The sequence below is a fragment of the Seriola dumerili genome, unplaced genomic scaffold, assembly GCF_002260705.1.
Source record: "Seriola dumerili isolate Sdu_G_001 unplaced genomic scaffold, Sdu_1.0 BDQW01000025.1, whole genome shotgun sequence".
Classification (NCBI taxonomy): domain Eukaryota; kingdom Metazoa; phylum Chordata; class Actinopteri; order Carangiformes; family Carangidae; genus Seriola; species Seriola dumerili.
The window spans coordinates 16636542-16663605 of NW_019174280.1; the positions used below are offsets into that span (position 1 = coordinate 16636542).

General features: G+C 37.4%; 2 protein-coding genes across 2 annotated transcripts; one reads left to right on the forward strand and one right to left on the reverse strand.

Moving 5' to 3' along the window:
- Positions 1 to 2211: 2211 nt before the first annotated feature.
- Positions 2212 to 16827, forward strand: rbm25 (RNA binding motif protein 25). The gene is made up of 17 exons (XM_022764162.1): positions 2212 to 2303; positions 2816 to 2916; positions 3174 to 3391; positions 3604 to 3661; positions 3883 to 4043; positions 4265 to 4450; positions 4563 to 4646; positions 7279 to 7550; positions 7919 to 8036; positions 8348 to 8437; positions 8827 to 8900; positions 9313 to 9463; positions 9684 to 10095; positions 11137 to 11432; positions 11769 to 11867; positions 15517 to 15564; positions 15819 to 16827. Exons 2-17 carry the CDS (start codon positions 2838 to 2840, stop codon positions 15909 to 15911), a joined length of 2439 nt encoding a protein of 812 aa, XP_022619883.1. The 5' UTR covers positions 2212 to 2303; positions 2816 to 2837; the 3' UTR covers positions 15912 to 16827.
- A 468-nt stretch (positions 16828 to 17295) lies between these two features.
- Positions 17296 to 27026, reverse strand: eif2s1 (eukaryotic translation initiation factor 2 subunit alpha). The gene is made up of 8 exons (XM_022764184.1): positions 26858 to 27026; positions 24883 to 25125; positions 24202 to 24281; positions 23790 to 23941; positions 23528 to 23634; positions 22149 to 22246; positions 21817 to 21960; positions 17296 to 17987 (listed from the first exon to the last, which is right to left on the reverse strand). The coding sequence occupies exons 2-8, from the start codon at positions 25121 to 25123 to the stop codon at positions 17862 to 17864; spliced, it is 948 nt and encodes a 315-aa protein (XP_022619905.1). The 5' UTR covers positions 25124 to 25125; positions 26858 to 27026; the 3' UTR covers positions 17296 to 17861.
- Between the last annotated feature and the right edge of the window lie 38 nt (positions 27027 to 27064).

Sequence of the window (27064 nt, forward strand, 5' to 3'; positions counted from 1 at the left end):
TTTAATAGACCGGAATCTTTATACACACGCGTTTCGGTGTGCGGCCGTATCCATCCGCGGCGCACCATCTACCACTAAACTTAGTCTGTGGGTAAAAGATAGTTAGTGAAATTGGAGTTTTATTTAAGGAAACAACGATATTCATAATATAATGGGATTGTTGACGTAGAAATATAAATATATACGTATATAATAATATGATTACTGATGTAAGCAGACAATGTTATTGCTTGAAGGACATCAGTGCATCGCTATTAGATGTTTGTAAAATCCCTTAGTGCAAGGTGATGTGCAGCTGTTGGAAATGATGACAATAATAAATCAAGTCTTATACACTTTAAAAGACAACTGTAATTTGCCAACCCAGCACAGTGCACACAAAAGCCATGGATGGATAACTGAACCGGCCTACTTGATATAGACCCAGGGGTCATAGTGCAAGGGCAGCAACTGGGTCAAAGTGTCCGTTTGAAGTGGCATATGACCACAAAGGTTAATAAAATAACAAGAAAGAGGCACAAAATGACCACAAGGAGACAAAAACTGTCACAAAGAGATACAAATATAAAGACATTTTATATGACTGCAAAGAGACTCAAATCTGCCAGAGAAAGACACTGTGTCTTGAATGTGCTCTATTTGGGTGGGGTAGGGGCTTTTTCATGTATGTGTCCATGGACCAATTTTATCATAATCCATCCAAGCCAAAAGTTTGTGATAAAGGTAATATTGTACCGCTGAAAATACTGCAATATAAATAATGAAGCATAGTAATGAAGTCAATCCCTGTAGCTAGGGCACCATTGCTGCCACCTTGTGACTGTTTATGCCAGAGGAATAGTTTTACTCAGAGACCAAATTTTAGTGATAGAGTTGACGGCAAAGCTGCTGCCATGTACTATCCAGGCAGAAATATCGGCATCAATTTAAGAAATCTAATCAGTAGAAATGACTACAACATCGTTCATTAAATGACAAGTTAGCAAAGAGCAGGGATCTTTTTAATCGGATGGAGGAATATTTGAAAACCTGGAGGGTGTGCTTTGTTTCTTCTAGCACTTTCCATGAAAAAAACCCGCCTAAAGTGACGTCACGGACGTGTCAGATGCAGCCCTCGCGGCACAGCTGCTTTCACAGAGAACAAAAACACCATGGTAACCAACTACAGAAACATTAAGCGTTTATTATACGCATAACTGCAAAATAGTACTATATGGACTGACGGTGAGATTATTCCTACATCAGAGTAAAAATGTCTTAAAGATATTTTAGGATTATAGCGCCAAGCAGGGGTATTACAACTGGTAAAATCCACATTTTAAAGGTAAAAGATGTTACTGACAAACACTGACTGCTTTGTGATTTTGTCAAACATTATCCCGAAAAGATGGCAAAGTTTTTTGTGTTTTAACTTTCCCACAAATCAAGACAAGTTAGATAGTGCTGGAAATGGCCAGGAAATTAAATGGCATCTGTTTTGATAATTAATTAATCATTTCAGTCATTTTTTTGGATTTACCGATCTAGCGTCTCATATTTGCGGGCAGTCGCCTGAATATTTGGGTTTTGGATTGTTGGTTGTACAAAAGAAGACATTTGAAAATGATACCATGGTTTGTGGGAATTAACTGTTGTAGGTATTTTTTTTTAAATTCTTATTTTAATTTTTATAGACAAAACAAAAAATCAATTAATGACAAAATAATCGTCAGAATAATCCATAATGTTGCTGCCCTTGACATGAGGATACAATTATTAAACTAGGAGATCCACTAGTAACTCCAAAAAGACATATGCACTCAGCTGATAGCTCAATATAAATGAATTAAACAATCATAAATTAATCAGCAGGCAATAAGTGGAACTGAGCAATCAGCTGGCACTCTTGGTAGATTTTTTTCTTTTACCTGTTTGTTATTTATTAGCTGTTTCTGACGCCTCGACCCGCTCCTAATGAAGTAATACCTCAAGCTTGACATTTTTATAAATTTTGGAGGAACAATTATTTAGCAGCATATTAATGACCCAATGCGGTTATTATTATTATTTTAAATAATATATGAGTAGTACCAGTTAGTACCAGTAGACGCCCTTCCACATTTTTCAGCTCCGTCCAGCGGCCACGTTCCGACAGACAAAACAAGCGCGCTTGTGATCTGGTACGTAAAGCGCTTGCGTCAATGTTTTTGAAGGCCCGTGACTAGCCAGCGTGCTAACCCAACATTCGGAACGTTACAAAGATTTTCATTATTGAAAACCTTCAGATAGCTGTTTTCATCTTTTTATACGCCACCTGATTCGGGGTATGTATACATGGATATTTTCACATGTATTCCGAACTCATTTATTCCGCAAAAGTAAGTTTTGCCTGTTAGCTAACGTTAACTTAGCCTGATTTGGCTGTGCCCGGTACGGTAGCGTGCTTAATGCTAGCTTTAGCTAACTAAGCTGCTAGTTTTTTTAGTAACTTGATTTGAGGATGAGATATTTAGCTACAACTGAACGCACTGCGATAAAATAAAATAGTAACACATCAACAATGGGGCTTGATATTAAGTTAGTGAGCGTAGTGACCCCGCTAAACGAACAGCTGGATAATATAAGGCTCAATTCGATACTTGGTTTGTAACGTTAGCCCAAGCTAGTTTGACCAATGTTTTTCTCAGTGTCCTTTTAACGAAATAAGCAAATACTTGCATGAGTTTTGACCGTATTTCTAATATGGAAGTTACACTGCTTCGGGGACTCAACCGAAGTGTGATTTTTAGCATATTGGGCATTAATAGATTGCTGATGGGTTCCACTTTTCCCTCAGGTCGGTGCGATTCACACAGAGAATGTCCTTCCCCCCTCATTTAAACCGGCCGCTATTGCCCCCTCCTGGGATTCCCCCTCAGTATGCTGGCTTCCCCTCAGGTAAGCACCTACCTGTTCCTCCTTAAATGTGTATGATATTCTTTGTTCACTTTTTTTTACTTTAGTGATGAAAATAGTATTTTTTTGTAGGGTTATTGTTATTGTGTATGGTTTAATAGTTGTATAACAGATTCTTAAGTAACCAGCAGTGACTGAAAGTAGTTGGCTTATATCTGTATTATTTTAACTTCCAGCAAAGTATTTGACTTCAGACAGCTTTGTCTCTAGTTGATGTGCTCTCCCCTTGGTGGTTGCAGGAACTCCAATGATCCCAGTTCACATGGGCATCATGACCCCCACACCTGCAGTGATGGTGCCTTCTGTGTCGGTGGTCAGTAAGCCTGCAGTTCCTAGGAAGGAAGCTGTTGCCATGCGAGTCAAAGACAGCGATGAGAACAGTGGCCCCACCACCACCGTCTTTGTGGGGAACATATCAGAGAAAGCTTCAGATATGCTGATCAGACAGCTTCTGGCGGTAAGGGGCAGATAGAGATTCACAAATATTGCATATGTCCTATGGAATAGTTTTGTAATTCATAAAGCATTGTATTCTGGGCATGAAAAGTGCATCTAATATTTCTTTGAAATGACACAGATTTGATCCTGCTATCCTCTTTTTAAGCCAAAAAAAAAGATCCACTTCTACTTGAGTTGTGAACTCCTTTTCCCTTTGTACTTATGTTGTAGAAATGCGGAATTGTTCTGAGCTGGAAGAGGGTTCAAGGAGCCTCTGGCAAGCTTCAAGGTAATACATAATACACACATCAAGCATCTATAGGTCAGAAAATATTCATATAATCCATGGCTAACTTGGGTTATTAGCTGTAAAATACAAGACATTTTCATTTTAAACCAATCATCAGTAATGACAAAATAAATTAATCTGAATTGATAACCCTACAAAACCATAGATGACCATATTTTAACCTGCCTCAATATGTATTCCTGTGTCAATATCTGCTGCAGCTTTTGGGTTTTGTGAGTACAAGGAGCCAGAGTCTACGTTACGAGCCCTGCGGCTGCTTCATGACCTGCAGATTGGAGACAAAAATCTCCTAGTGAAGGTGGATGCCAAGACAAAAGCTCAGCTAGACGAGTGGAAGGCTAAGAAGAAGACTGTGAATGGGGTATGAATCTGTTTTTGCGAATTACTGGTTGCGAGTTTAATCACTATACCTGTATTCATTGCCTCAGGAGTCAATCGTGCACCTGCCTCGTTCCAGATTTCTTAATCCGTGGCCACACCTCATTCTGATACATTTGTTAAGTGATTCAAATGTACATGTACCTTTTACCTATTTCAGTGACTAAATTAGATAGTAAAAAGAATTGTTTTTTGTACTGGCAGAATAAAAAGACTGAAGATGGAGGGGACGACGAGGAAGAGGTTCTAGACGAGGAGACCAAGAAGAAGGATCAGATAATTAAAGGTGCTATCGATGGGTTGATGAGGGAATATGCTGCTGAACTCAATGCACCTTCACAGGATGAGGACTCCCAGCGTCGAAAGAGAAAAAAGGAGAAAAAAGAAGAGGTATACTAACCTTATGAACCCTCTTTCAACTTGTACCTCTATTCTCTTAGAACCTGAAACTGAGCATCGTTATTTCAACCTGAAAACTGACTTTTCCTTCCTTTTCCCGTAGGATGACATTAACACAATTGATATGGAGGAGGACAAGAGAGACCTGATTTCCAGAGAGATCAGTAAATTTCGTGACACTCACAAGGTAAAGTGGCTCCTTTGATATTGTAGTTGACATTACAGGTTTTGGACAGCAGCTGCTCACATAGTTCACTCCTAGAGCTTGCAACATTTAGTTGACACATTTACCAAGCTTTTATTGATCTCAGTAACATGCATACTGTGCTACAAATTGGCAGTCCTTAAAATTTACACCACCAAACACCTTAATTTGCCCCATATTATATGAAATGTTTCATGTTCAGTATTCAAACACCACAAGTAGGCAGACAGAAAGTTTTTGTCACCTTTCAAAGGCCTGATTTGACACCTGTGACCACCGTAGTGAAACTATCTAGATTGACTATCTATTGACCATTATAGATCCATTCTTCATTCATCACACAAAAATGCATGGAGACGATGTAAAGTTACTTAAAAGCTAATCTATTCATTAAACCCCACCATTATGATAGTGATCATATGGTGACTAAAGCAAGATGAATCTCAGAGCTTTGGAAAAAGTTGCGAGGATAGGATGTAAGTATCAGCCTTCATTTACTATATACAAATACTGGGCGTCCCCCTCTTGAGGACTTGCATAGGGGCAACTGCACTGCGCGTAAGTGTGTGTTGGCCTGGGTGTGTGGGCTTAACAATTTGACACTATAAAGGTACCTACCTGCTTTTGATCCTTAATTCATGACAGCATTGTCTGTTACCCCAAAATCTGGAAAGTCAGCGAACCTGTGCGAGTCCTCTATGAATTATGGTCTGTCTTAATGGTGTTCATGTTGAAGCACAAGGACTATTGTCAATAACCACTGCAGTGACTTTGGCTGTAGCCTTTATTATGCTAGTGTGGGGGGGCGCCCTGTCCACAGCAGCATGCTGATCTGAAGACTGACAAGGTACGTGCTCTCTGTATGTGTTGTGTGATTTTTCTATTCAATCTCTTGCTCTACATCACTATCTGACACTGCCACATTTTTCTTTTTAGTAAGATAGTTCAGTAAGTTTATGCACACATTAATACCTAAATAAACAGGACAGAACTGTATTCTCTAGTAAACAGATCATTCTACTTGAAAAATATGGAAATTGCAGAAACCAGGTCCCAAATCCAGGTTTAAGTTTCAGCCCAAAACGGGAAAGAGAAGATTGCCAGAAAAGTATTTAGAAGTGTTATATCACTACTTTTTCATTTTTCCAATTGATTGCCCTTGCTTTTAAGAATCGCTATTATAATAATAATTCTACTAAAAGAGCTGCTGTAAAAAATAAACATTACTGCAAACAGTGAGTAAAATCTACCCTGATAAACGGCTAGATTCTAATAGAAAAATTATGTTAGAATCATTATTTGCTCACAACAGTGCAGTCGGACAAGTATTTATTTAAGGAGCCCAGGTAGACACTGTGCAGAGGTAAGTGAAATAAACCAAAACAGATGCTGAATTTTACACCTGCCATTAAATCAGTTAAATAGATTTGTACTAAAGTCAAGGCATAGAAGTAATAAATAATAACACCTAACCTGAGGTAGACAAGTTTTAAATTTATTTCTAACATCTTCCATCTTTCCTTCTGTTGAGTTACATTACACCCAAGGCTTTTAGTTGTGTCTGTGTTTCTTCCTGAAGACCAGCTGACTTCGTGTGGTTTCAGATGACTGTTAAACTTCAGGGTACATAAAATTTACATTAAACTGAGTTCATTCTGATGTTGAAGTGTTGAAGTGAATGAAGTGTTTTATTTCATTCCGTTCAGGACTCTTGTTCTGTATCAGATGCCATTTTTAACTTTAAATGTTACCAAATCCACTCAAAGCCTTGTGTGTAATGCCTATCAAGGCAAAGTTGTGGTGCGTGTGTGTGAGTCTGAGTAATGAGTCATGAGGAGCTGCTGAAGACTTCTGCAGGGGTAAGACCGCTTCTACAATTTCATTTATCTGTGCAGAAATGTAACTGATGTTCATTATGTTCATTTCTTGATTTTAGCACTTTACTGAATGATATTGAAGTAAAGGCTGTTGTTGTTGATGATGATGATTATGATGATGCCTAAGCAAGACAGAATCCCATAACGTTTTTCCCTTGTATACCGTGTGACCTGCTTTCCTCCCAGGCCTAACTTAAAAGGCTTGTAGGGGCAGCGAAGGGCTGAGTCCATAGTTCAACACCTGTAAGTCACAAACACCTAGTTCAACAAAAGACTGACGCCTGTTTTCTGTTTTTGTTTTCCTTGTTCTGAGAGGAGGACTCTTAAGGAGAGAAAAAGCATTGTCTTTTGCAGCGCCTTTTTCTCGTTATGAATGCCTCAAGTTGAACATGTTCCACAGATCTTTTTGACCATTTAAGTGGTTTCCAGTTACACTCTTGTTAATCTGTAGTTTATAATGCAAGTTTGCAGCAAAACACTTGATTGTATTGCTTTAGATAAAAGCTGTCTCTCTGCGAGAGAGAGCCTTTTGATCCTTCCAGGTTTTCCCCAGTTTGAGTTATAGGATTCCAGCCTCTCTTAAAAGCCTTGCACTGACTAGTATAGGGCATGCTACCGTATGAAATTTCCTAGTCTATCTTCAAAATCTGGAAACCACTTGATCTGTGCACAGTAGCAAATTGACTCACTGGACCACATGTGGCATCGACTGAACCTGTCTGTGTTTTGCTCTGCAGAAACTGGAAGAGGAGAAGGACAAGAGGGAGAAGGAGCGGCTGGAGTTTGAACGGGAAAGGAGGGAGCGGGAAAAAGAGCGAGAGCGGGAAAGAGAGCGACGGGACCGCGAGAGGGAGAAGGAACGAGAGAGGGAGCGGGAGAGGGAAAGGGAGCGAGAACGGGAGAGAGACAGAGACAAAGACCGGGACCGCAGGACCAGAGAACGAGAGCGAGACAGAGACTGGGAGAGGGACAGAAGCCGGGACAGGAGCACTGACCGCAGCCGATCCAGGTAGAGAGAAAACCCTTCATGTCAAAAGTCTCAAATACAAACACAGTAGAGCTGTGTAAATGTTGACTGTGATGGATTATCTGTCTGCAAGTGTAAAAATTTATGAGATATTAAGACTCACCAACAACCTAAGTTTGCTTTACTTGGTATGTTGGATAAAAGCTTTTCCCTGGTGATTAACGTCCATACACACCCACATCAGTGTTTTCACTTACTATACCTTGTCTCAGGACCGCGTGAGCCTATACACACCATGCTTGATTGACATTTCCCTGATGGTTCTTTTCTTAAGACTTACACTTGCCAGGTATTGTATATTGTTCCAAATCAGATTCAGTGCTAATTTACTTCTACACTTGTTTTTACAGGGAGATGAGTCGAGACCGAGACAGAGAAAAGAAGCGAGACCAAGAGGATGAAGAGGAGGCGTATGAACGCAGGAAGCTGGAGAGAAAACTCAGAGACAAAGAAGCAGCCTATCAGGAGGTAGGGGAAGGCAGAATGGTGACCCGAAGGGTTGGAGACTGCTGCATGACTGCACGGTCACAGGTTCAATTTTATCACAAGAAATGTGTCTTTGAGAAAGACACTCAGTGGTGGGATCATAGCTCCTACATCCTAAATACAAAGGATAACAATTATTGGGTTCAAGAATGGAAATGGGAACCCCAGAAAGTGTGCGGATAAAGATGTCCAATTTTTAAAAATTACGTCTCATGTATAACTCTCTTTGCTTGACGTTATGGGATGTGTTTGTATCTTTGCCTGTGGCTTACGTGACACTGTATTTACTACAGCGTCTAAAAAACTGGGAGCTCAGGGAGAGGAAAAAGGCTCGGGATTACGCCAAGGAGGCCGAGAGGGAAGATGAGCGCCGACGAGAAATGGTGAGAGGATGGTGAATGACCAGTGATGTTCACAGAGGTGTCCTACTTAACTTTGAACACTTGGTGTACACATTATCTTCATTTAACAATCCAGAATATTACTCAGTTTTACCCTAAACCTAGCAAAATTTGTTAATCTGTATTTGAATGGAGCCTATTCGATCTTAGTTTAAATTTGAAATGATTGTCATTGAAGGATATATTTTATTGTTTCAAGGCCTGTTCAGTTTTTTTCCCCCATTAAACAGCACTATTAAATGTTAAATGTTTTCATGAAGACTTTAATGTGGTGTTATGTATCCACATAGATACATTTATACAATAGTCAGACAAAGAAATTTGAGTATATTTATCCTGAAAAAGCTAAGCATGAGCCTGTGTGTCTTCAGGTGAAAGAGGGCAAAAGGCTAAAAGAGTTTCTTGAAGACTATGATGATGACAGAGATGACCCAAAGTACTACAGGTGAGCAACTGAAACAAACATGCTGCTGTACTGTCTTTACTTAGGCCAAGTAGATAGCCAGTCAAAAATAAATGCATTCCTCCCTCTGTAAAGAGGCTTTGAATCTGACATTTGGCCTTTAAAAAGCTTGAGTTTACAGATCTGTGATTTTTTACATAATTTAATGAACTGACAGTGCCAGAAGTGCTGTTAATTTTAGACAAACATACACAGAACATATGTTGCTAAACATCATATATTTATTCAATTGCTCTATGTGAAAAATCTCAGCCATGTGGCACCTACACATGTAAAAACATAGTAAGATGCAGCAGCAGATGCTGTGTGACCCAGATCTGACTTTTTCTAGCAGATGCAATACTGCAGCTACGGCCATTGTTCTGAAGCCTGTTATTTTTGGTGTGACCCCTAGGGGCAGTGCACTGCAGAAGCGTCTCAGAGACCGGGAGAAGGAGATGGAGGCGGACGAGCGTGACAGGAAGAGAGAGAAGGAGGAGCTGGAGGAAATCAGACAGAGGCTGCTAGACGAGGGACATCCAGACCCAGACGCAGAGCTACGCAGGGTATGCTTGTCTATAATAATAATAATGTGTGTGTTTGCCTGTATATCTGCAGTGATGAGCATGCTGTGTATTGTCTTTGTGAAGGTCACTGTATCATCTGAATCTCTCTGCACCTCTGCACATCAGGGGTGTCCAGCTTTCATTGTCTGCTGACCTTCTTTTCTTGAAAACACAGCAATTGGGTGTTTATTTTCTGCATATCTGCCTCTTATTGGTCCAGATGGAGGAGGAAGAGGAGGAGCGTCTGAGACAACCTCCCATCATCCAGGAGCCGGAGCCCGAGGAGGAACGGGAGCGCCACAGGGGTTCACGAGACCACCGGGACCGTCGAGGGGAACAGGACAGATCAGAGGCCCGCTCACGGCCCGCCCACTCAGATGACGAGGTGGAAGAGGGTGAGGAGGAAGATTATGACAACGATGAAGATAACCCTGATGTAAAACCGTGCCTGAAGCCCACGATGCGGCCCATTACAGCAGCACCCTCAGTGTCGTCGGCCAGCGGCAATGTGTCCCCTAACACACCTGGGGACGAGTCGCCTTGCGGCATCATCATCCCCCATGAGAACTCGCCCCCAGAGGCCCTGCCTCAGGAGGAACACCGGCCAAAGATCGGCCTCAGCCTCAAACTAGGTGAGTCCCAGTGTTTACAGAGAGGACTAAAACTATTTATCTATTTTATGCAACAATTTTAAGTATTAGTTAAATGTTAACCCATTTTTCTGACATACCAAACATTCACTTGCTCTAACTTCTTAAATGTGAAGATTTGCTGCTTTTCTCTTTTTTATATCATTATAAATAAAATGTCTTTGGGTCTTCAACTTTTGGTAGAAAAACAAGCAGTTTGAAGATGAAGGCATTTTTTACTTTTTTCTGACCTTCTATAGACAAAAGGATTAATTGTTTAATCAAGGAAATAAGAATGAAGATAATTGTCGATTGCAGCCAATTTCAGTGGTTAATTTGTATAAAGCAAGAGCACCACTGCTTCAGGAAGATATGAAGTTAAACTACTGTAATATTGACAGATTTTCCTCTAAATACACAGTCATTTTGTTTTAAATGTCATTGTATTGGTCTGGGTTAAAGGAAGTTGCCTCTTTCTAGATTTTGTTACAATGTTCAACAATCCTCAGTCCTGAAGATCCATAGATACAGTACAAATTTCTGCACTGATAGTAGCCTCCATAGATCACAATGCACACTTTCTGTTGTTAGTGGCTTGTGTGATACATCCACTTAAATGGATTTTTGTCATTTTAACAACCACCCACCACACAACACAGTTCTGCTCTCTCCACACGAACTTTCATTTGACTGGAAAAACTTACAAAGCGGCCTTTGTTATGATTGCTCTCTACACTTTTATGTATGGAGGACAAAGAGCCCCATTCTCAGTGGACATTGAAATTTAGTCTGGATAATGTAGGAATCACTAACGGAAGAAGATGTAGATAGGTAAGATGGAGGGAAACAAATGCAGAGAAAACTGAATTATGACAGTCCCAGATTCTGTCAGATACCAGATTTGAGATGGAACTGTATTTGAGGGTGAAGTAATTTAACTACACACAGCAGTCTAAGCCACATGTAATTAGTACTGCATAAATTCCAATAACTTTACAATTTGTAAATGAAAATTGTATATTTAAAACTCCTTGTCCTCTCCAGGTGCCACTGGAAGCCCCAGTCAACCCAATGTAGGTAAAAGGAAGAAGCTGCCTGTGGACAGCGTCTTCGACAAGTTTGATGACGAGGAGGCCGATGAACAGCCCCGCAAGAGGAAACTGGTGCCGCTGGATTATGATGACGACAAGAGCCTCGGGGTGGACGGGGCCGGGCTCTCCAGCATAAAGGGAGCCAATGCCGAAGAGAAACGCAAACACATCAAGAGCCTGATAGAAAAGATTCCTACAGCAAAACCTGAGCTGTTCTCCTACCCGCTGGACTGGTCTATGGTTGATGCGGTGAGGAAAAGAGGAGAATTGTGATATATTTCATCTTTCTTTAATCTCTTTCTAAGCAGACATGTTAATTAAAGAATATTATGGTTTAGAATATTGGCCTTGAGGAGGATATGGGTGATGTGTTTTAATAAAAGACCACATTGAATATATTTACAAACTTTGTGCTCGTGACCTCTGAGCAGCTTCAGACAGAAAAAAAAAGATATTCACTTCTCTCTTCTTGTTTTTCCTCGATTTTTCTTGCTGGCCTGAATTAAAAAGTAGTAGTTATTCAGAAATGGCAATGTATCTAACTGCCATTTATAAAACAACTTGTGCTTTTACCTCTTTCTGCAGACGTTAATGGAAAGACGAGTTCGCCCCTGGATCAATAAAAAGATCATTGAGTACATCGGAGAGGAAGAGCCAACATTAGTGGACTTTGTCTGCTCCAAGGTATTGACCGTGATGTTTATACATCTGCATGGCTTAAAGTTCCCCAGCACTGTGCCGGAAATCCAATGTGGGCCCATGTTAGATTCGAAAATGGATAATTACATGTCTATGGAAAATATTATTTTGTAAAATTAAGAAAATAGATTTCCTGATTGTTATTGCAACATAAAAGTTCTCCCATACGTTAAGACATTCCTCTAGAATGATGCATTTCTGCTATTCTTAATCCAGAGGTGAGACCTGTCTGTCTCTCTCTCTCTCTCTCTCTCTCGACATTTTTATTACTTTTCATGCCTTACTATACTGATGTTTTTATGACTTGTCATGCCTTACTATACTATGATGTTTTATGCCATATTATACTATGACCTTTTGATGACTTTTTGTGACTTACTACACTATGACGTTTTTATGACTTTTCGTGCCGTACACTACTATGACTATGTCTTACTAAACTATGACTTTCTATGCCTTACTGTACTATGATGTTTTTATGACTTTTTATGCCATATTATACTGTGACCTTTTTATGACTTTTTATGCCATATTATACTGTGACCTTTTTATGACTTTTTATGCCTGACTATGCATTTTTTTATGACTTTTTGTCTTACTATACTATGACATTTTATGCCTTACTATACTATGATGTTTTTATGACTTGATTCCTTACTATACTGACATTTTATGCCATATTATACTATGACCTTTTTATGACTTTTGATGCCTTGCTATACTATGACGTTTTATGACTTTTTATGCCTTACTGTACTATGAGATTTTTATGACTTTTTGTGCCTTACTATACTATGACCTTTTTTATGACTTTTTATGCCTGACTGTACTATGACACTTTTATTACTTTTGATGCCTTACTATACTATGACATTTTATGCCATATTATACAATGACATTTTTATGACTTTTGATGCCTTACTATAGTATGACGTTTTATGCCATATGACGTTTTTATGACTTTTTGTCACTTACTAAACTATGACGTTTTTATGACTTTTCGTGCCGTACACTACTATGACGGTTTGACTTTTCATGCCTTAGTATACTATGACACTTTTATTACTTTTTATACTATGACCTTTTTATGCCTTACTATACTATGACCTTTTTATGCCTTACTATACTATGACCTTTTTATGCCTTACTATACTATGACCTTTTTATGCCTTACTATACTATGATGTTTTTATGACTTGATTCCTTACTATACTGACATTTTATGCCATATTATACTATGACCTTTTTATGACTTTTGATGCCTTGCTATACTATGACGTTTTATGACTTTTTATGCCTTACTGTACTATGAGATTTTTATGACTTTTTGTGCCTTACTATACTATGACCTTTTTTATGACTTTTTATGCCTGACTGTACTATGACACTTTTATTACTTTTGATGCCTTACTATACTATGACATTTTATGCCATATTATACTATGACATTTTTATAACTTTTGATGCCTTACTATAGTATGACACTTTTGTTACTTTTCATGCCTTACTATACTATGATGTTTTTATGACTTTTGATGCCTTACTATACTATGATGTTTTTATGACTTTTGATGCCTTACTATACTATGATGTTTTTATGACTTTTGATGCCTTACTATACTATGATGTTTTTATGACTTTTGATGCCTTACTATACTATGATGTTTTTATGACTTTTGATGCCTTACTATACTATGAGATTTTTATGACTTTTTGTGCCTTACTATACTATGACGTTTTATGCCATATTATACAATGACATTTTTATGACTTTTGATGCCTTACTATAGTATGAAGTTTTATGCCATATTATACTATGATGTTTTTATGACTTTTGATGCCATACTATACTATGACATTTTTATGACTTTTGATGCCTTACTATACTATGCCATATTATACTATGACTTTTTTGACTTTTTATGCCTTACTATACTATGAGATTTTTATGACTTTTTGTGCCTTATTATACTATGACATTTTTATGACTTTTGATGCCTTACTATAGTATGACACTTTTGTTACTTTTCATGCCTTACTATACTATGACGTTTTATGCCATATTATACTATGACGTTTTTATGACTTTTGATGCCTTACTGTACCATTACTTTTCATGCCTTACTGTACTATGACGTTTTTTTGACTTTTGATGCCTTACTATACTATGACCTTTTTATGCCTTACTATACTATGACGTTTTTATGACTTTTGATGCCTTACTATGCTATGACCTTTTTTATGACATTTTATGCCTTACTGTACTATGACCTTGTTATGCCTTACGATACTATGACGTTTTATGTCATATTATACTATGATGTTTTCATGACTTTTTATGACTTACTAAACTATGACGTTTTTATGACTTTTCGTGCCTTACTATACAAGATGTTTTTATGACTTTTCATGCTGTACATTACTATGACGGTTTAATTACTTTTCATGCCTTACTATACTATGACATTTTATGCCATATTATACTGTGACATTTTTATGACTTTTGATGCCATACTATACTATGATGTTTTATGCCATATTATACTATGACGTTTTTGACTTTTTATGCCTTACTATACTATGAGATTTTTATGACTTTTTGTGCCTTACTATACTATGGCCTTTTTATGACTTTTTTTGCCTTACTATACTATGACCTTTTTATGACTTTTTATGCCTTACTATACTATGACGTTTTTATGACTTTTGATGCCTTACTATACTATGACCTTTTTTTATGACTTTTTATGCCTTACTATACTATGACATTTTATGCCATATTATACTATGATGGTTTAATGACTTTTGATGCCTTACTGTACTATGACGTTTTTTTGACTTTTGATGCCTTACTATACTATGACCTTTTTATGCCTTACTATACCATGACCTTTTTATGCCTTACTATACTATGAGATTTTTATGACTTTTGATGACTTACTATACTATGACCTTTTTTATGACATTTTATGCCTTACTGTACTATGACCTTGTTATGACTTTTTTTGCCTTACTATACTATGACCTTTTTATGACTTTTTATGCCTTACTATACTATGACGTTTTTATGACTTTTGATGCCTTACTATACTATGACCTTTTTTTATGACTTTTTATGCCTTACTATACTATGACATTTTATGCCATATTATACTATGATGGTTTAATGACTTTTGATGCCTTACTGTACTATGACCTTGTTATGCCTCACGATACTATGACGTTTTTATTACTTTTCATGCCTTACTATACTATGACCTTTTTATGCCATATTATACTATGGCCTTTTTATGACTTTTTATGCCTTACTATACTATGACGTTTTTATGACTTTTGATGCCTTACTGTACTATGACGTTTTTATGACTTTTTATGCCTTACTGTACTATGACGTTTTTATGACTTACTATACTATGGCCTTTTTATGCCTTACTGTACTATGACGTTTTTTGCCTTACTACTATGGCACTTTTAGTACTTTTCATGGATTAATGTTCTGGCACTGTGCTGGAATTCAGGCGTGGGGCTGTTTTGGGGCATTTCAGGCACAGACATTTTCATTGCTTTAAGCCCTGCATCTGACTTGGAGGGAAAGAGAAATGATGAAAATAAAATGGTTCTATCTTTTTCTCAGGTGATGGCTCACAGTATGCCACAGAGTATCTTGGATGATGTTGCTATGGTGAGTAATCACTCACATTGTTTAATGCTTTTATTTTATGTTCATTTTAACTATGAAAACTGCGCTTTGCCATCATTATTCCTTCATTCTATATTATGATTTATGAGTAATCTTCTAGGCAGATCCTACAGCCCAGGTAGTCTCTCTGCAACTCTGTTCGAGGACCCTTGTGGACTTGACTTTACAGATTCAAATGTTTCTCTCATCTAACTTGCAGACCACTTGTTAAATTCTCTTTTTTCGCTCCTGCTCAGGTTCTTGATGAAGAAGCTGAAGTGTTCATTGTGAAAATGTGGAGGTTACTCATTTATGAAACAGAGGCTAAGAAGATTGGACTGGTGAAATAAGGAAAAACACCACTGAATGAAGATCAACTTTTTTTTCTCCTCCATACATAGTGTATAATACTGTAGCGCAATTATGTCACCCGAAACGAAGCGACTTGTTCATACCAGTACAGACTGTAACTGCAGATTCTGCTCATTCTCACATTTGCACACTTCAGGTCTTGTCTTTTTTTCCTCAACATACTCAGGCTACCTTCACCTCCCCTCTCTGTTTGCAGGTGCTGACTGTATCGGTGTACTTTTGTGTATATACAGTGTCATTATTTGGCAATGATGAAATAATTCTTAGAAGAAGCTGCTGACAGGCACAGAGGACCGTTGTTGTGTTGCCAGTTAAGGTCTCTTGGTCCTATATTTTTCTTTGTATACATGCCAACACACATTTTACGGGAAGAGTCAGTCTGCAGGATTGCAACAAGCAGCCAGTGTACCAGTTTCATGAACTTTTCTTTCAAGTATTTAAGATGTGAAATCTGGCTTGCAGTTGAATGTGGGTTGGTTAAGTGGATAGATGTTAACAGTATGCATAACTACAACAAGGATGTGATTTTTTTTTTTTGTTTTACAGGATTATTTATTCAGGGTTTTGGATTCAACTCCAACTTATTTCTGTCAAGTTACGAGTTTCCTTCATTTTTCCATATCACATTCCTGATAAACGTGTTGGCATGTTCTTGTCCTCAGACACCTAGTTGTCATTTGAAGTGCGTCTCTAGAATAATTTGGGTGGTGACATCACTGCAGCAGCAAAAGCACACACGTTATGACCACTATAGGAAAATGAGCTAAGAATGGGGAAAAAAAAAACTGATTTGAAGTTGTGAAGATGCTCTCGATTTGTTTTTGTATTGGTGAACATTTGAATAAAATTGATTTTTATAACTGTGTTAACAGTGTTTGACTTCCTCACCCTCATTGTTCTCATTTGTTTCTTTTGCAACAATTATTAAATTTGATTTAATCGCAGTCACAAAGCCAACCTTGTTTACATGATGCTACTGCTTTCTATCGCATAAACCTTAATCAGTTTCATTGTTTGGGGAACTTATTTTGAATATCTGTCTTATCACAAATGAAACACTGAAGCCCAGTTCATTTGGTACCAATTATAGGGAAAATATTCTTAAATTGCTGCACTTTCAATTAATTTTAACAGCACATGGAGTCAGGTGAAATTGCAAAAACTTTAAGCGTCTTGGGAGAAGCATAAATCAGACATTTACAATAAAAGGAACCTTTAAAAATCTGGCACCTGGAAAATATAGGCATGGTGTGGACCAAATTTACTACTGTTGCTGACGATGTTAAGTCTTTTGATTAATTTAATAAGGGAAGGTCTAACGCCACTTCATTCAGTCTACTCACAGCAGCTGACACAGACACATTGAGATCAAAACTTCCAGAGCTTTATTGATGCCATGTGAGCTGAACAAGAGCAGGTCTCGTCAGTAAAAACCCTTTAAACTGGAAGAGAAACAGCACAAAATCAAGTCACCTCTGACTGGTGTAGAGACAGACGAGCATATGCGTTTCCCCATATATCAATCACATCCAGTGACCAGCCAGAGATGAAGCGCCATGGATACTGAAGACACTGGGCTCTTAAAGCAAGACGCAAGTGAAGGCCACTGCTTGTAAACAGCTTTTGTTGTTTTAGAGTTATTATTTATTCAAATCGGTGTACTTAAAAATAGAAACTATATTGGTGTGTAATTTGTAATTTAACGTTTCCTTGTGTCCATGTCTGGATAAGAAGACAGTATTTTGAGTGACCATCCTCAGACAAATCCTGCTAATGAACAAACCTGAATGTTTGCCAATGAACTATTAACGCCAGTTAATGTTTGCAATGTGAAAGTTAACATCTGTTGGACTGAGCGACTGTGGCCAGGTCTGTCCACATTTTCTCCTCTGATGTTTTTCCCTCCATCCTTCTTCCGAGGAACGACTCTAATCCTCTGCTTTGGCCTCCATCTCCTCGGCGTCATCGTCTCCATCCACCTCGGCGTTCTCCCGCTCTAACCTCTCCAGCTGCCGGGCGAGCTCTGTCTCATCCGTGTCTGTCACCACCTTGGGCTGAAGGGGACAGTTTACAGTTTAGTTATTTGTGTATAAGAAAAAAATAATAAAACCATGGCACATTTCTACACAGGAAGAAATTCTGTACAGATAAAAAGAAGTATTTTGACCAGTTGTGCAGGGGAAAAAATAAAAAGGCTGAGGATAAAGGTTGAATATTTTGAGAAAAACTTTTATAACTATTATAAGGACAATTTTGAGAAAACCTTTTTATGACTTTTTGATGTTTATGATGTTTTTATGCCATATTATACTATGCCCTTTATGAGACTTTTTATGCCTTACTGTACTATGATGTTTTTATGACTTTTTATGCCTTACTATACTATGAACTTTTTATGACTTTTTGTGCCTTACTATACTATGACATTTTATGCCATATTATACTATGACGTTTTTATGACTTTTTATGCCTTACTATACTATGACCTTTTTATGCCTTACTATACTATGACGTTTTTATGACTTTTTATGCCTTACTATACTATGAACTTTTTATGCCATTTTATGCCTTACTATACTATGACGTTTTTATGACTTTTTATGCCTTACTATACTATGACCTTTTTATGCCTTACTATACTATGACATTTTTATGACTTTTTGTGCCTTACTATACTATGACATTTTATGCCATATTATACTATGACGTTTTTATGACTTTTTATGCCTTACTATACTATGACGTTTTTATGACTTTTTATGCCATATTATACTATGACCTTTTTATGACTTTTTATACTTTACTGTACTATGATGGTTTTATGACTTTTTATACCTTACTATACTATGACATTTAATGCCATATTATACTATGACGTTTTATGACTTTTTATGCCTTACTACACTATGTCATTTATGCCATATTATACTATGGCCTTTTAATGCCTAACTACACTATGACGTTTTTATGACTTTTTATGCCTTACTATACTATGACGTTTTTATGACTTTTTATGCCTTACTATACTATGGCCTTTTTATGCCTTACTATACTATGACGTTTTTATGACTTTTTATGCCTTACTATACTATGGCATTTTTATGCCTTACTATACTATGACATTTTATGCCATATTATACTATGACGTTTTTATGACTTTTTATGCCTTACTATACTATGAACTTTTTATGCCTTACTATACTATGACCTTTTTATGACTTTTTATGCCTTACTGTATTATGACGTTTTTATGACTTTTTGTGCCTTACTATACTATGACATTTTATGCCATATTATACTATGACGTTTTTATGACTTTTTATGCCTTACAATACTATGACGTTTTTATGACTTTTTATGCCTTACTATACTATGAACTTTTTATGCCTTACTATACTATGACCTTTTTATGACTTTTTATGCCTTACTGTATTATGACGTTTTTATGACTTTTTGTGCCTTACTATACTATGACATTTTATGCCATATTATACTATGACGTTTTTATGACTTTTTATGCCTTACAATACTATGACGTTTTTATGACTTTTTGTGCCTTACTGTACTATGGCCTTTTTATGCCTTACTATACTATGACGTTTTTATGACTTTTTATGCCTTACTATACTATGGCATTTTTATGCCTTACTATACTATGACATTTTATGCCATATTATACTATGACGTTTTTATGACTTTTTATGCCTTACTATACTATGAACTTTTTATGCCTTACTATACTATGACCTTTTTATGACTTTTTATGCCTTACTGTATTATGACGTTTTTATGACTTTTTGTGCCTTACTATACTATGACATTTTATGCCATATTATACTATGACGTTTTTATGACTTTTTATGCCTTACAATACTATGACGTTTTTATGACTTTTTATGCCTTACTATACTATGGCCTTTTTATGCCTTACTATACTATGGCCTTTTTATGCCTTACTATACTATGACCTTTTTATGACTTTTTATGCCTTACTGTATTATGACGTTTTTATGACTTTTTATACCTTACTATACTATGACATTTAATGCCATATTATACTATGACGTTTTTATGACTTTTTATGCCTTACAATACTATGACGTTTTTATGACTTTTTGTGCCTTACTGTACTATGGCCTTTTTATGCCTTACTATACTATGACGTTTTTATGACTTTTTATGCCTTACTATACTATGGCATTTTTATGCCTTACTATACTATGACATTTTATGCCATATTATACTATGACGTTTTTATGACTTTTTATGCCTTACTATACTATGAACTTTTTATGCCTTACTATACTATGACCTTTTTATGACTTCTTATGCCTTACTGTATTATGACGTTTTTATGACTTTTTGTGCCTTACTATACTATGACATTTTATGCCATATTATACTATGATGTTTTTATGACTTTTTATGCCTTACAATACTATGACGTTTTTATGACTTTTTGTGCCTTACTGTACTATGGCCTTTTTATGCCTTACTATACTATGACGTTTTTATGACTTTTTATGCCTTACTATACTATGGCATTTTTATGCCTTACTATACTATGACATTTTATGCCATATTATACTATGACGTTTTTATGACTTTTTATGCCTTACTATACTATGAACTTTTTATGCCTTACTATACTATGACCTTTTTATGACTTCTTATGCCTTACTGTATTATGACGTTTTTATGACTTTTTGTGCCTTACTATACTATGACATTTTATGCCATATTATACTATGACGTTTTTATGACTTTTTATGCCTTACTATACTATGAACTTTTTATGCCTTACTATACTATGACCTTTTTATGACTTCTTATGCCTTACTGTATTATGACGTTTTTATGACTTTTTGTGCCTTACTATACTATGACATTTTATGCCATATTATACTATGACGTTTTTATGACTTTTTATGCCTTACAATACTATGACGTTTTTATGACTTTTTGTGCCTTACTGTACTATGGCCTTTTTATGCCTTACTATACTATGACGTTTTTATGACTTTTTATGCCTTACTATACTATGGCATTTTTATGCCTTACTATACTATGACATTTTATGCCATATTTTACTACAACGTTTTTATGATGTTTTATGACTTTTTATGCCTTACTGTACTATGACACTTTTATTACTTTTCATGCCTTACTATACTATGACACTTTTATTACTTTTCCTGCCTTACTATACTATGATGTTTTTATGACTTTTGATGTATTACTATACTATGACGTTTTTATGACTTTTTATGCCTTACTATACTATGACCTTTTTATGACGTTTTTATGTCTTACTATGCTATGACATTTTATGCCATATTATACTATGGCCTTTTTATGACTTTTAATGTATTACTATACTATGACGTTTTTATGACTTTTTATGCCTTACTATACTATGACCTTTTTATGACGTTTTTATGTCTTACTATGCTATGACACTTTTGTTACTTTTCATGCCTTACTATACTATGACGTTTTTATGTCTTACTATGCTATGACATTTTATTCCATGTTATACTTTGATGTTTTATGCCTTACTATACTATGACGTTTTTATCACTTTTTATGCCTTACTATACTATGACATTTTATGCCATATTATACTATGGCCTTTTTATGTCTTACTATACTATGACCTTTTGATGACTTTTGATGCCTTACTATACTATGACCTTTTGATGACTTTTGATGCCTTACTATACTATGACCTTTTTATGACATTTTATGCCTTACTATGACATTTTAAATAAATAATGCACATTTTTGAAAATGCTTAACTTCAAGAAACTATAATTAATAAAACAAACACACACACACACACACACACACACAAGGCTGCACAAAGAAAGTGAAGTTGCTCACCTCCATCTGGATGTTAAAGACGCCTCTCTTCTCTTCAATCTTCTCCTTGATAGCAGCCATGGCCTGATTGAGGACAGACAGACCCTCTGTGCGCTCCAGAGTGGTTGTTGTCATCACGTAGCGAGGGGGAGCGATCAGGTTGATCTGTCGTGCACAAGATCACATCATTCTCATTTACACTACATCTCAAACGGTGACAGTAGCAGCTCCTCCCCAAATAACATGGCAACAATCGCAGTAAGTTCACACTTAAAAGTGAGGTCAAGACAATGGTTCTCAGGTGGTGACTGGAGACAGAGTCATTTCATTTGTGCCAAAGGGAAGAATATTACCTTGATGGGCATGGCCTCTGTGGAACAGCCCAGCCCAGCCCTCAGAGCTTCCTTCACTGCATCAATGCCCTCATACCCGTAGCATGCCACTTCAATGTCTGCAGGTAGCGCAGGGAAAAGGAAAAAAGTTACTTAATATTTTAGGACCGACCGAGACACCATGACACACACAGTTTCACTGTTTGCTGCATAATTAAAGAGGACCTATTATGGCCATCCTTAATGTTAATCATTTCATGAAGCCCAGCGTGCTCTGATTGGTCAGCTTGCTGGCAACTACCATGGCAATGATACGTTCCACGGTTGTGGCGGCTGTTTATCGTTTTGAGCAAAAGTCCGAAGATGACAGAAATGATCCACCTTCACAAGCTGGACTGGAGCAGAAACGAGTGTACCCACTGTCAGGCAGCCTGAAGGAGGAAGACATATGAAGGGCGCTGCGAATCAAGATGCTGGACAGTCTGAAAAGACTTCGGATTACAATATTCATAACTTGGAATCATTTTATGAGAAACCCTGATGATTTTTTAAGTGTGGACACTTCCGGACTAAAGGAATATAAATAATGGCGGAACAGACAGACGGTCAACAGGTAGGAAGTCTCCACCTCTTCACCTCCTGCTGGTTTATGATGCCAGTAAATCTGAATGAAATAAACTCTAATGCGCATAGCTACTGGAAAATGAACACAGTGGTTAAACTATGGATAACTTATCCGAGCTAATTGGGTACAGCATGTCAATACTGACAAACGTTTAAGCATTTATATCTTTGCTGCTGCTTCTTACCAAAGTGATCAGGTCGTGGTAATGCGGTTAAACATCACAAACCCACAATAACAATGCAGACTAACAGGCTGTGAGCCTGAGTCCCCTGTTTGGCCACATTAAGCGTGAATTACATTAAGTGTGAATTACAGATATAACTGTTGTGAAAATGAAGCTCTAGCTGTGGATGGTTTCTGAAGCGGTCCTGGAAACTACAGCAGATTTCTGCAGACAGTTGAGAACATGGTGTCTTTTTGGCATGGCTACAAAACTAAATTCATTATAAGTAGTTATGTGGGGGTGTTCCAAGCCTGCAGGGGGTGTCTAGGTTGCAGGTGGGCAGCACCAAAAATTTGTATTGACGCCAATAGGACCAGGAAGTAATATCTGGACCCCCAATTAGGCGTTTCATACAAAGGAGAAAATTGGGTTTTTACCCTGACAGAGTTACTCCCTTTGGTGTAAACTGTGATCCTTGTGACTCTTGGAGACCATTTACATGCACATACACACATGCAAAAATCTATATAACACACTATAAGTAAGGAAAAACTCAGAAAAGCATAATAGGTCCCCATTAAAGCTGCTGCTTCATGGTTGGCAACCTTTTACCTGCTCTGATTTTGACAGCCTGTGGAGTGAGTCGCCTGTTGATGTTATCAATCAGCACGCTCCTCTCTTCCTCTGTTAGGTCCAGACCATCCAGAATGGCGGGATCTCTGGGAGATGGAAGACATTCACCATTGGATTTGACCTTATCAGGTAAACTGATTTTTTTTGTTGTTTCAAGGGGATACAGTAAACACAGAACCTAGGTTCATGTTTTGAGACTTTCTGTGCTAAGCCTCACACAAAAATCGAAACAACAACTTACGATACAGCCTGTTTGAAGACATCATAAGCTCCGTATCCTGGCCGCTTGTATTTTTCATCAAAGACCCAGGCAGTGCGCTGGTACAAGCTTTCTAGCTGCTCATCCTTACTGTAATCCAGCACTTCTGCCACGTGTCGCAGGATGCTGTACACCTGCAAACACACAACACCTACAATCAGCTCGGTTCAGATTCACAAACACACTGATAGGTTTACAAATGAATGAAACATTAAGAGAGATTTCAGTGTTTCAGAGATTTAACATTTTTCAACTGTATTTACAATATGTTTGGCATGAAGGAAGGAAATTTCTCAACCACATTCTATAACTCAAAGTTTAATGATTTCAATGTTTGTAAGAAACAGGGAAAAACCCAGACCAAGCTTTTGGGTTCAATAAGAATTTGACTTACAGTTTTGGATTTGGTGAACTTATCTTCACACTTGATGGCTTCCTCTGGAGAAACTCTTCTTTTTGATAAATCAATGTATCCTAAAGAAAAAAAGGAGTGAAAAGATGCAGTGACACAGTGACACCATTACTGTTGATATGACTAACTGAACAACAGGAAATCAATCAACACCAACTTAGTAATTTTATCATCACTTGTTGAATAAAGCTTCACAACTTGCTTGCTTCTTCTCTACCTTCATATCACTCCAAGCTGGACACTGGCTTTTTTGCAGCTGGTGGGACTAAATAAGCAATTATATCTTATCTCCTCTGTTAAGTAAGCATTTTATCGACATAAGTTTGTCTTCTGGAAATTTCTGATAAGCAGTTATCATGACTAACATACCATTGCTCTATCAAAAAAACTGTTAATAATAAATTAATAGTCATAATATCGTTAAGTACAGCCCTAGTTGATAACTAAGTTTACATAGTCATGTTACAACCATATTCTTAATAGTCTAGTTTTGCAGCACATCATGAAAAGATGCCATGTTTCTTTCCAGCTTACAATAAATTGTGAATATATCCATGGACGTCACAAATCTTTACAGTGGGAGATCCATTATGTCTTTTCCACCAACAGCCAAAAAAAAAGTGTTCAAGTAAACACAGAGGTTTAGTTCCCACTGGCCCTCACCCTTTTCTTTGTCTACTCGGATGACGACCACGCACTCATTGCGGCCTATGCGGATGAGCTTGTTGATGGAGCGGATACGTCGACGCGACAGCTCGCTCAGAAGGATCATGCCCTCGATGTTGTTGTACTCCAAGAGGCTGACATAGGCGCCCATCTCAGCGATGGACCTCACGTTCACCATCACAACATCCTCCACCTCTGGGAACCGGTGCTGGTAAAATCGACAGCTGAGCCCCGGCATTGCTGCGAGGACACAAACAATACGAGGGGGGTTAACTACTTAAAGCAGACAGTGTATTGCAGGTGTTGGCACAAATCCTGACCACTTTGCATGTCATGAAAAGTACAATTTGGCCTATAAAAACATTAGCATAATGTCAGTATACTGTCTTCTGTGTTTCTGGATGAAACATAGTGAAGTTTGAGAAAATAACCATGATGATGTCATGGTGATGTAATCAAGGTTATCTTGTTTTGGCTTGAAATATATTTCCTTGAGCTAAGAGCCTGAGTGTGTGGAGTTTGAAAGACATGGGAATTTTCCAGGCAAGGGATATCTAACAAAAAGATGCTATTGAGCTGCATTATAGGAATTGTAAGAGCCATCATTTTTGGACTTAGACTTAAACTAGAGGAAAAGTAAGGATATCTCAGCCTCTGTTGCTTCAGTTTTCATCAGGATTTTAAAAAATATGTGCCTCACAAGCCCCACAACTTTATCAAAGTGCAATACTTAATTAGTACCGTCTCTTTAAACAGATTTTTAAACATGTTTTTTTCCCTACATTTTCAAAACATGCTACACAAAATTGTGGTTTACTCCTAAGTAAAGGCAAACTTAAATCATAATATTGAGCAACCAATTCTTTTAATCCACTTGTGAAAGGGTGTTAAAGACATTTTAATTAAAGCTTTAATGCTCTTTAAAACCCACTTTCAGATTGGTGAAAGCAAAAAAAACAAACAAAAACAAATCCTGACAATTTCAAAGGGTTTTTACATCAGATCAGTCAAATCTGGACACATGTATTCTATTTGTGAAAACACAATTAGACTGGGGTGTACCTCACAAACCACTATAGTCAAATCTGGACCACATTAACCCAGAGAAGCTACACACTTTTGACAACAGATTCTGATTTGTTAAGCTATCATTCTATTTATAAAAACACAAACAAAAAATGTGATTAAAGAAAAGGTCTAGATCAAAAACCACTGTACTTAGACTTGTCAAATCTGGACCACATTAACCCAGAGAAGCTAAAGACCGTTCACAACGCAGTTTCAGATTCGGGAAAGATGGTTTGGGAATTGGAAGCTGAATTCAGCCTCGTACCTTCATGAAGGTTTTAATGTTTAACTTTTGGTGCAGCTTAATTGTATTGTGTTCTACTGGGGTTGTTCCCATTATTTACTCTACCCTCAATTACAGAAATGCGGTGGACACTATTAAAAACAGCCCTCGAACATTACCAGAAAGGTCCAGAAGCATTTGAATGACACGCTTGTTCATTCATTTTCAGGGCGGCGGTTTTCAGTATAAGTGGTCAAATGACTGAGTTTAGCCTGGAAATGTTACAACGGGGAGGTGAAGCAGTAAGAAGTAAACTAGTAGCGTAGGCACCGACAGGTTTATTTCACATTTTGAGTGTGAATGGGCTGATGCAATGCAGACAAACGAGAAACTCCTCACTGTTAAAGTTAAGAGCGAAAATGACATGAACAAAACATGGAAACAAAAAGCCCCTTCAAAATTTAAGTATAGCATCATAACAGTGGCTGTATCTGGTGACAATTATCACAACCAACAAGGGATAAAGGCGATTTCTTTATTATCCGTTAGCTTCCCAGCTGGTTCACAGCTCACATGCGGCACATGCACCGCTGCCGTGGCTAACGGTTAGCTAGCCAGCTAGCACCCTCGTCAGTGGCCCACTCCCCGTTAAAAAAGCCTCCTTTATCAATAATAACTCACCTGTGTCATATGGTTACAGAACGATACACTGGAATGTTCTGTACTGGCGGTGTTTAAATGTCCGATTATGTTTTCTTTCGGGTTTTTTTAAATGAAGAACTCGGGCCCGCTAGCTCACATTCATGGGTGTGCTAATTTTTCGACCCGGAAAAGATCGTCCGAGCTTTACGACACGCGCATGTGCAGAACGAGCTCGGTTCAGTCACA

Bases quoted from the DNA above. Each gene is read 5' to 3' on its own strand.
- eif2s1 (XM_022764184.1), bottom strand. From the start codon at position 25,123: ATGCCGGGGCTCAGCTGTCGATTTTACCAGCACCGGTTCCCAGAGGTG. The intron at 23,635-23,789 runs GTAAGTTGTTGT...TCCATCTCCCAG, and splicing joins GTCTTCAAACAGGCTGTATC to AGATCCCGCCATTCTGGATG. The intron at 21,961-22,148 runs GTAATATTCTTC...TGTGCACGACAG, and splicing joins CAGAGGCCATGCCCATCAAG to ATCAACCTGATCGCTCCCCC.
- rbm25 (XM_022764162.1), top strand. From the start codon at position 2,838: ATGTCCTTCCCCCCTCATTTAAACCGGCCGCTATTGCCCCCTCCTGGG. The intron at 7,551-7,918 runs GTAGAGAGAAAA...TTGTTTTTACAG, and splicing joins ACTGACCGCAGCCGATCCAG to GGAGATGAGTCGAGACCGAG. The intron at 8,037-8,347 runs GTAGGGGAAGGC...TATTTACTACAG, and splicing joins AAGAAGCAGCCTATCAGGAG to CGTCTAAAAAACTGGGAGCT.